Source organism: Oncorhynchus nerka, unplaced genomic scaffold (genome assembly GCF_034236695.1).
Source record: "Oncorhynchus nerka isolate Pitt River unplaced genomic scaffold, Oner_Uvic_2.0 unplaced_scaffold_5087, whole genome shotgun sequence".
NCBI lineage: Eukaryota > Metazoa > Chordata > Actinopteri > Salmoniformes > Salmonidae > Oncorhynchus > Oncorhynchus nerka.
This window is the reverse complement of record NW_027036220.1, coordinates 2,272-13,236: the sequence shown is the minus strand read 5'-3', so window position 1 is coordinate 13,236 and position 10,965 is coordinate 2,272. Positions and strand designations below refer to the sequence as shown.

Below are 10,965 nucleotides of genomic sequence, written 5' to 3'. Positions count from 1 at the left end.
TACTGTAGCTGTCAGCAGAGAAGGAACCCCATCAGAATGTCTTGGTAACACTTTACTGTAGGCTGTCCCAGTATACACTAATTACCATAACATGTCTTCTTGTATGTTTTGAAAAAATAAAAAGTATTATCACAGAAAACATGTAGGAAAGTGTACCCCCCCCTCACCATGCTGGCCAGGGAGAGCAATGTGCTCTGGACTTGGGTCATGTTGCCGTTCTCAAACAGGTCGTTGGCCTCAAAGATGTCATTAGGCTTCATGCCATAGGCCAGGATGGCTTTGATGAAGTTGCCAAGGTTCTCAAGCTGGGGGAACACAACAACACGGGTTACAGAGCTGGTACTATTCCCTATTCTATCTGGCAAGACAATCCCTTCTACACTACACCATATCTGAATGTTCTGCGATGTTACATCCTCCTGAACAGGCCCCTGAACACAGAGGGGGTGGGGAGGGGCATAGCAGGGATGGGAGGGGCATAGCAGGGATGGGAGGGGCATAGCAGGGATGGGAGGGGCTCAGGGAAAAACATTCGAAAGTAATAACTCCTTAGAGGTGTTGAGAGAAAGAGAGAGACAGACAGAGAGAAAGAGAGAGAGACAGAGAGAGAAAGAGAGAGACAGACAAAGACAAAGAGAGAGAGACAGACAGAGAGAAAGAAAGAGACAGACAGAGAGAGAAAGAGAGAGACAGACAGAGAGAGAAAGAGAGACAGACAGAGAGAGAAAGAGAGACAGACAGAGAGAGAAAGAGAGAGACAGACAGAGAGAAAGAGAGAGAGACAGACAGAGAGAAAGAGAGAGAGACAGACAGAGAGAAAGAGAGAGAGACAGACAGAGAGAGAAAGAAAGACAGACAGAGGGAGAAAGAAAGAGACAGACAGAGAGAGAAAGAGAGAGACAGACAGAGAGAGAAAGAGAGAGAGACAGACAGAGAGAGAAAGAGAGAGACAGACAGAGAGAGAAAGAGACAGAGATAGAGAGAGAGAGAGACAGACAGAGAGAAAGAGACAGAGCGAGAGAGAGACCGGTGAAGGCTTAATGAATGAATCCACTTATTCTCCAGGCAGGACATTAGCCTACCTTCTGCCAGTTCAGAACATTAGCCTACCTTCTGCCAGTTCAGAGCATTAGCCTACCTTCTGCCAGTTCAGAGCATTAGCCTACCTTCTGCCAGTTCAGAACATTAGCCTACCTTCTGCCAGTTCAGAACATTAGCCTACCTTCTGCCAGTTCAGAACGTTAGCCTACCTTCTGCCAGTTCAGGACATTAGCCTACCTTCTGCCAGTTCAGGACATTAGCCTACCTTCTGCCAGATCAGAACGTTAGCCTACCTTCTGCCAGTTCAGAACATTAGCCTACCTTCTGCCAGTTCAGAACATTAGCCTACCTTCTGCCAGTTCAGAACGTTAGCCTACCTTCTGCCAGTTCAGAACATTAGCCTACCTTCTGCCAGTTCAGAACATTAGCCTACCTTCTGCCAGTTCAGAACATTAGCCTACCTTCTGCCAGTTCAGGACATTAGCCTACCTTCTGCCAGTTCAGAACGTTAGCCTACCTTCTGCCAGTTCAGAACGTTAGCCTACCTTCTGCCAGTTCAGAACATTAGCCTACCTTCTGCCAGTTCAGAGCATTTAGCCTACCTCGTGCTAGTTCAGAGCATGAGCCTACCTTGTGCCAGTTCAGTTGTGAGTGGTTAATTTTCTTTATCGAGCCGGGCTGCAGTTTGTTTATCAATCTGGGGGAAAGGAGTGAAGGAGTCATGCTTTAAAGTGCTCATGTTCATGAAAGTGCTCATGTTCATTAAAGCGCACATGTTCATTAAAGCGCTCATGTTCATTATTAAAGTGCTCATGTTCATTATTAAAGTGCTCATGTTCATTAAAGCGCTCATGTTCATTAAAGTGCTCATGTTCATTAAAGTGCTCATGTTCATTAAAGCACTCATGTTCATTAAAGCGCTCATGTTCATTAAAGTGCTCATGTTCATTAAAGTGCTCATGTTCATTAAAGCACTCATGTTCATTAAAGCACTCATGTTCATTAAAGTGCTCATGTTCATTAAAGCACTCATGTTCATTAAAGCGCTCATGTTCATTAAAGTGCTCATGTTCATTAAAGCACTCATGTTCATTAAAGCGCTCATGTTCATTAAAGTGCTCAAGTTCATTAAAGCACTCATGTTCATTAAAGTGCTCATGTTCATTAAAGCACTCATGTTCATTAAAGCGCTCATGTTCATTAAAGTGCTCATGTTCATTAAAGCGCTCATGTTCAATATAAAAATGACATCTAACTGATAGTAGTTTTAACAAGTGAATCTTGGGGAGGACAATATGTATGTATGGACATGTGTATCAAATGTGTTTTCCAGTGGAATGGGAAATAGACAAGATGCTAATCAATCTGTGGACAGTGACAGGAGTGTGATTGATTAGTCGTGTAAAATCAATGTCAGTGTTTCCACCCAGCAAACATCAGCTACAGATCACAACACACACACACACACACACACACACACACACACACACACACACACACACACACACACACACACACACACACTTACTCTCCCAGGATGATTCCGTCCTTCAGACCCTTCTGGAAGTTCTCTCCTATGGCCATCCCCGTCACTTCCTCGATCCAGAACCGAAGCTCCTCCTCCTTTTGCATGTCATATTTCCCTGCGATCTGAGAACAGTTAGCGTCTTAGTAAAAGTTACTATCTTTGTAATCTTGGAACTTAAAGCCATATCTCTCATGTCCTGGCCAGATACCATGTTCAGGTCGGTCACATGAGACTAGTATCTTTGTAACAACACCTTTCCCTTTAAAAACTGTCATCAAGTGTCGCATTAAATATATCCTTCCGATAGTTGTATTTTCATAATTTGACAGGGTTAGAGATGTGACAATGTCTCAAGCTGCTTTGAACTAAGGAACATAGGGAAAAAATCACATCTCACAGCAATAAACTCAGCAGAGATGTCCACGTGTTACATAATCACCAGTTTCTCTATTTACACACGTGACAGATCACAACAACGAACGAACGCAGGACATGCAAACACTCACTGACCTAATCAGCTACGGGAGGGAAATATCACGCGACATGGTGTGTTTCATTATCTACTTTATATTAGAACACCGTTTTCCCCCTTGGAGAAGAATCTGTACACTTCAGATGTCAGCTAGCCAGGCTGTTACGGTGCTGTCAGGGGCAGAGATTACGGATTTGTCCCAAATGGCACTCTATTCCCCATTTAGTGCACTTCTTTTAACCAGAGGCCTATGGTCCATTTAGTGCACTACTTTTAACAAGAGGCCTATAGCCAATAGGCCTCTTGTTAAAAGTAGTGCACTAAGAGGCCTCCCGGAGTGGCGCAGTGGAACCCAGAGACTCTGGGTTCGCGCCCAGGCTCTGTCGTAACCGGCCGCGACCGGGAGGTCCGTGGGGCGACGCACAATTGGCCTAGCGTCGACCGGGTTAGGGAGGCCTTGGCCGGTAGGGATGTCCTTGTCTCATCGCGCACCAGCGACTCCTGTGGCGGGCCGGGCGCAGTGCGAGCTAACCAAGGTTGCCAGGTGCACAGTGTTTCCTCCGACACATTGGTGCAGGCTGGCTTCCGGGTTGGATGCACGCTGTGTTAAGCAGTGCGGCTTGGTTGGGTTGTGTATCGGAGGACGCATGACTTTCGACCTTCGTCTCTCCCGAGCCCGTACGGGAGTTGTAGCGATGAGACAAGATAGTAATTACTAACAATTGGATACCACGAAATTGGGGAGAAAAAAGGTTAAAAAAAAAGTTTTAAAAAAAGTAGTGCACTAAATGGACCATAGGCCTCTGGTTAAAAATAGTACACTATAAAAGGAATAGGGTGCCATCTGTTTGTCACATGTGCTCCGTCTCCGGCCTCTAGGTCATCAGGCTGCTCGTTATGGCGCACACCTGTCACCATCGTTACGCACACTTGCACGTCATCAGACTCACCTGGACTCCATCACTTCCCTGGTTCCTTCCCCAGGCGTCATGGTTTCTGTTTCATGTCTGTGTGCTGTTGGTGTTTCTTGTTTTGGATTATGTTCCATTTATTTATTAAAACATTCCCTGAGCTTGCATCCCAACTCACAGCTATATTCAGCCTTCAGCAGTGTGAGTATTGTGCTGTGAGGTAAGTTGTCTGGTGGAGGGGTAGACTGGAGGTTTAAAGCTCAAACGTTGACATGTTGTTTTGCCAACCAGACATTTAGCAGACTGATTTTTTATTTATTTGACCGGGCAAGTCAGTTAAGAACAAATTCTTACTTTCAATGACGGCCTAGGAACAGTGGGTTAACTGCCTGTTCAGGGGCAGAACGAGAGATTTGTACCTTGTCAGCTCGGGGGTTTGAACTTGCAACCTTCCAGTTACTAGTCAACGCTCTAACCACTAGGCTACCCTGACGCTCTATACTCTAACCACTAGGCTACCCTGACGCCTCTATACTCTAACCACTAGGCTACCCTGACGCCTCTATACTCTAACCACTAGGCTACCCTGACGCCTCTATACTCTAACCACTAGGCTACTCTGACGCCTCTATACTCTAACCACTAGGCTACTCTGACGCCTCTATACTCCTAACCACTAGGCTACCCTGACGCCTCTATACTCTAACCACTAGGCTACCCTGCCGCCCCAGGGTCACTGATCCATGTGATGTGGATGGGACACAACAAGGTTCTAAGAACAAACAAGGTCCTCTGGGTTGTGGTGAATCACACCGTAAAATACTTTCAGATTTACACCTTGGCTTCAGTAAAGTCAGTGTGAGAAAAATAAAATAGATAAACACCATTTATGATTCTACTTCAAATGCAATTCATAGGGAGATAATTCAGACAGTTACATAACCCATTATGCAAGAACACTATTTATACTGAGAACAAAAGAGAAGCTGTTGACTGAAGAATCAAGTCATTTATTGACTGGTCTGATCTATCTTTTCCTGGAGTGTATTAGTCCTAAACTATTGCCAGTATCAGGATACGATATGACACTGGTCGTTTCATTGTGTATTAGTCCTAAGCTATTGCCAGTATCAGGATACGATATGACACTGGTCGTTTCATTGTGTATTAGTCCTAAGCTATTGCCAGTATCAGGATACGATATGACACTGGTCATTTCATTGTGTATTAGTCCTAAACTATTGCCAGTTTCAGTATACGATATGACACTGGTCGTTTCATTGTGTATTAGTCCTAAACTATTGCCAGTATCAGGATATGACACTGGTCGTTTCATTGTGTATTAGTCCTAAACTATTGCCAGTATCAGGATACGATACGATACTGGTCGTTTCATTGTGTATTAGTCCTAAGCTATTGCCTGTATCAGGATACGATATGACACTGGTCGTTTCATTGTGTATTAGTCCTAAGCTATTGCCAGTTTCAGGATACGATATGACACTGGTCGTTTCATTGTGTATTAGTCCTAAGCTATTGCCAGTTTCAGGATACGATATGACACTGGTCGTTTCATTGTGTATTAGTCCTAAGCTATTGCCAGTATCAGGATATGACACTGGTCGTTTCATTGTGTATTAGTCCTAAACTATTGCCAGTTTCAGGATACGATATGACACTGGTCGTTTCATTGTGTATTAGTCCTAAACTATTGCCAGTTTCAGGATATGACACTGGTCGTTTCATTGTGTATTAGTCCTAAACTATTGCCAGTATCAGGATACGATATGACACTGGTCGTTTCATTGTGTATTAGTCCTAAACTATTGCCAGTATCAGGATACGATATGACACTGGTCGTTTCATTGTGTATTAGTCCTAAACTACTGCCAGTATCAGGATACGATATGACACTGGTCGTTTCATTGTGTGGCCTGATGCTGTAAGGACAGTGTGTTCTCCCAGCGTCAGACATCAGCACACAGCTCTGAGAGGACGTGATTAGGGTTGAATGGAGGGATTCTGGTTACCGAGATTTACCACCCAAAACCACTCCCTTTTCACGGGATAAATAACTGAGAGAAACCGCAAAATTATTATATGCAATGTCTAAATCTGGCTTTCTCTACAGCCAGGTAGGCCTACATCTTCTGCAGCAGTCTACGCTCCAGTAATATAAAGACTGAATGCACTAATTTGCCCAACTCCATCTGGCTTTCTCTACAGCCAGGTAGGCCTACATCTTCTGCAGCAGTCTACGCTCCAGTAATATAAAGACTGAATGCACTAATTTGCCCAACTCCATCTGGCTTTCTCTACAGCCAGGTATTCCTGCAACAGTCTACGCTCAATGTAATATAAAAAGACTGAATGTACTAATTTGCCCAACTCCATCTGGCTTTCTCTCTGCAGCCAGGTAGGCCCTACATCTTCTGCAGCAGTCCTACGCTCCAGTAATACTTAAAGACTGAATGCACTAATTTACCCAGCTCCATCTGGCTTTTCTCTACAGCCGGGTAGGCCTACATCTTCTGCAGCAGTCTACGCTCCAGTAATATAAAGACTGAATGCACTAATTTACCCAACTCCATCTGGCTTTCTCTACAGCCAGGTAGGCCTACATCTTCTGCAGCAGTCTACGCTCCAGTAATATAAAGACTGAATGCACTAATTTACCCATGTCCCTCTGGCTTTCTCTACAGCCAGGTAGGCCTACATCTTCTGCAGCATGGCCTACGCTACAGTAATATAAAGACTGAATGCACTAATTTACCCATGTCCCTCTGGCTTTCTCTACAGCCAGGTAGGCCTACATCTTCTGCAGCAGTCTACGCTCCAGTAATATAAAGACTGAATGCACTAATTTACCCAACTCCATCTGGCTTTCTCTACAGCCAGGTAGGCCTACATCTTCTGCAGCAGTCTACGCTCCAGTAATATAAAGACTGAATGCACTAATTTACCCATGTCCCTCTGGCTTTCTCTACAGCCAGGTAGGCCTACATCTTCTGCAGCAGTCTACGCTCCAGTAATATAAAGACTGAATGCACTAATTTACCCAACTCCATCTGGCTTTCTCTACAGCCAGGTAGGCCTACATCTTCTGCAGCAGTCTACGCTCCAGTAATATAAAGACTGAATGCACTAATTTACCCAACTCCATCTGGCTTTCTCTACAGCCAGGTAGGCCTACATCTTCTGCAGCAGTCTACGCTCCAATGTATAAGACTGAATGCACTATTTACCCAACTCCATCTGTTTCTCTAATATACATCTTCTGCAGCAGTCTACGCTCCACAGTAATATAAAGACTGAATGCACTAATTTACCTAACTCCATCTGGCTTTCTCTACAGCCAGGTAGGCCTACATCTTCTGCAGCAGTCTACGCTCCAGTAATATAAAGACTGAATGCACTAATTTACCCAACTCCATCTGGCTTTCTCTACAGCCAGGTAGGCCTACATCTTCTGCAGCAGTCTACGCTCCAGTAATATAAAGACTGAATGCACTAATTTACCCATGTCCCTCTGGCTTTCTCTACAGCCAGGTAGGCCTACATCTTCTGCAGCATGGCCTACGCTACAGTAATATAAAGACTGAATGCACTAATTTACCCATGTCCCTCTGGCTTTCTCTACAGCCAGGTAGGCCTACATCTTCTGCAGCAGTCTACGCTCCAGTAATATAAAGACTGAATGCACTAATTTACCCATGTCCCTCTGGCTTTCTCTACAGCCAGGTAGGCCTACATCTTCTGCAGCAAAGTCTACGCTCCAGTAATATAAACTGAATGCACTAATTTACCCAACTCCCATCTGGCTTTCTCTACAGCCAGGTAGGCCTACATCTTCTGCAGCAGTCTACGCTCCAGTAATATAAAGACTGAATGCACTAATTTACCCAACTCCATCTGGCTTTCTCTACAGCCAGGTAGGCCTACATCTTCTGCAGCAGTCTACGCTCCAGTAATATAAAGACTGAATGCTAATTTTAACTCCATCTGGCTTTCTCTACAGCCAGGTAGGCCTACATCTTCTGCAGCAGTCTACGCTCCAGTAATATAAAGACTGAATGCACTAATTTACCCAACTCCATCTGGCTTTCTGCAGCCAGGTAGGCCTATCTTCTGCAGCAGTCTACTCTAATATAAAGACTGAATGCACTACTTTACCAACTCCATCTGGCTTTCTCTACAGCCAGGTAGGCCTACATCTTCTGCAGCAGTCTACGCTCCAGTAATATAAAGACTGAATGCATAATTTTACCCATGTCCCTCTGGCTTTCTCTACAGCCAGGTAGGCTACATCTTCTGCAGCATGGCCTACGCTACAGTATGTAATATAAAGACCCCCAGAATGCACTAATTTACCCATGTCCCTCTGGCTTTCTCTACAGCCAGGTTAGGCCTACATCTTCTGCAGCAGCCTACGCTCAGTAATATAAAGACTGAATGCACTAATTTACCCAACTCCATCTGGCTTTCTCTACAGCCAGGTAGGCCTACATCTTCTGCAGCAGTCTACGCTCCAGTAATATAAAGACCCAAGATACACTAATTTACCCATGTCCCTCACAGCTTTCTCTACAGCCAGGTAGGCCTACATCTTCTGCAGCAGTCTACGCTCCAGTAATATAAAGACTGAATGCACTAATTTACCCAACTCCATCTGGCTTTCTCTACAGCCAGGTAGGCCTACATCTTCTGCAGCAGTCTACGCTCCAGTAATATAAAGACTGAATGTACTAATTTACCCATCTCCCATCTGGCTTTCAGGGGTCACCTTGTTTTTTAATTGTAAAGATTATTATTTTTAAATTGCAGCTGCAGAGTTTTAAAACAGCCTATCACTCGAATATCTTTGCTTTAAAATCAGGGGACTCTCTCGCAGTTTCTCTCTCTCCATCAACCATTCAAATTGCATCCAAAATAGATACTCCTGTTCTAGATTGATATAAAGCCCTATAGAGTATATAAATGCCCTAGCCTGCCTCTTTCAGGTAATACATTAAGTTACATTATTAGCCTTATATTTAGCTAATGAATGATGGGTTATGGATATTACTCATCTAAGTTACAGCCTCTGTCTCTTGTGCAACACGGACAGACCTGTGCTCCACTAGCCTCTCTCCTCTCCTCTCTCCTTAGCTCTTGTAGTGCCATGCAGGAAAAGCTAGACTAGAATAGCTTGCTGGACATTATTTTATTAGCATTTGTTATATCAGTAGACTATTAGAAGAGGGACGCAAGCTCTTGTTTGCTGAATGTTATTAAATACAGCAGCCTATTGAACTCAGGGGTAGATTGAAAGAAGAGTGAATGTGGTACACCTAATAGCAGTTATTGATTCAGACCGATAACCATTCAATCTTCATGAAGACAAGTGGAAGCCTTCTGCATCTAATTATTGTCCTGTATTATTCAAGGATGTCATTAGAATGATGCAGATAAGGACAACGAAACGTATTTCATTTAACTGTTGAAAGCCAGGAAGAAATGAAGCAACATTAGAGAGAGAAAGAGGAGGCAGGATAATAACATTATGGGAAAATATTATGAAAGGTACATATGCGTCAGCCTACTAATTATGCAAATAGGCCCAATTATATTTTAAAATGACAATCAATCTAACTAGCCTGTACTTGTAACTTTGTAGGCCGCATGAGCTGCACCAGAATGACATGTTCTCCTCTGCTTCATCATGGTTTGAACGAGGTGCCTAATTCCAGTCCTTATAATACAGTATAATACGGTACAGTAATACAGTCCAAAAGATTAGCCTGCTGGAGCTAGTTTCATTTATTTACCCAAGAGAGCATATAGCTAGCTACATCAATGGGCCTTTATATCACATATGTATTGGTCAACGGACAATCAATTGGGTTTGGGCCCATTACATTTTGTTAACGTTGTGCCCATTAAATATTGATAATGTAGGGCTCATTAAATGTTGTTGACGTAGGGCTCTTTAAAATGTTGTTAATGTAAGGCTCATTAAAATGTTAACATAGGGCTCATTAAATGTGATTAACATAGGGCTCATTAAATGTGGTTAACGTAGGGCTCATTAAATGTGGTTAACGTAGGGCTCATTAAATGTGATTAACATAGGGCTCATTAAATGTGGTTAACGTAGGGCTCATTAAATGTGGTTAACGTAGGGCTCATTAAATGTTGTTAACGTAGGGCTCATTAAATGTTGTTAACGTAGGGCTCATTAAATGTGATTAACGTAGGGCTCATTAAATGTGGTTAACGTAGGGCTCATTAAATGTGGTTAACGTAGGGCTCATTAAATGTGATTAACATAGGGCTCATTAAATGTGATTAACATAGGGCTCATTAAATGTTGTTAACGTAGGGCTCATTAAATGTGATTAACATAGGGCTCATTAAATGTGGTTAACGTAGGGCTCTTTAAATGTGGTTAACGTAGGGCTCTTTAAATGTTAACGTAGGGCTCATTAAATGTGGTTAACGTAGGGCTCATTAAATGTGGTTAATGTAGGGCTCATTAAATGTGGTTAACGTAGGGCTCATTAAATGTGGTTAACGTAGGGCTCATTAAATGTTAACGTAGGGCTCATTAAATGTGGTTAACGTAGGGCTCATTAAATGTTGTTAACGTAGGGCTCATTAAATGTTGTTAATGTAGGGCTCATTAAATGTGGTTAACGTAGGGCTCATTAAATGTGGTTAACGTAGGGCTCATTAAATGTTGTTAACGTAGGGCTCATTAAATGTGGTTAACGTAGGGCTCATTAAATGTTAACGTAGGGCTCATTAAATGAGGTTAATGTAGGGCTCATTAAATGTTAACGTAGGGCTCATGAAATGTTAACGTAGGGCTCATTAAATGTGGTTAATGTAGGGCTCATTAAATGTTAACGTAGGGCTCATTAAATGTGGTTAACATAGGGCTCATTAAATGTGGTTAACGTAGGGCTCATTAAATGTGGTTAATGTAGGGCTCATTAAATGTTGTCAACGTAGGGCTCATTAAATGTTGTCAA

At 43.1% G+C, this 10,965-nt stretch overlaps 1 protein-coding gene across 1 annotated transcript; it reads right to left on the bottom strand.

Annotated features, from left to right (window-relative positions):
• Positions 1-77: 77 nt before the first annotated feature.
• Positions 78-2,886, bottom strand: LOC135566412 (calponin-3-like). The gene is made up of 3 exons (XM_065014132.1): positions 2,570-2,886; positions 1,672-1,738; positions 78-305 (listed from the first exon to the last, which is right to left on the bottom strand). The coding sequence occupies exons 1-3, from the start codon at positions 2,671-2,673 to the stop codon at positions 78-80; spliced, it is 399 nt and encodes a 132-aa protein (XP_064870204.1). The 5' UTR covers positions 2,674-2,886.
• Between the last annotated feature and the right edge of the window lie 8,079 nt (positions 2,887-10,965).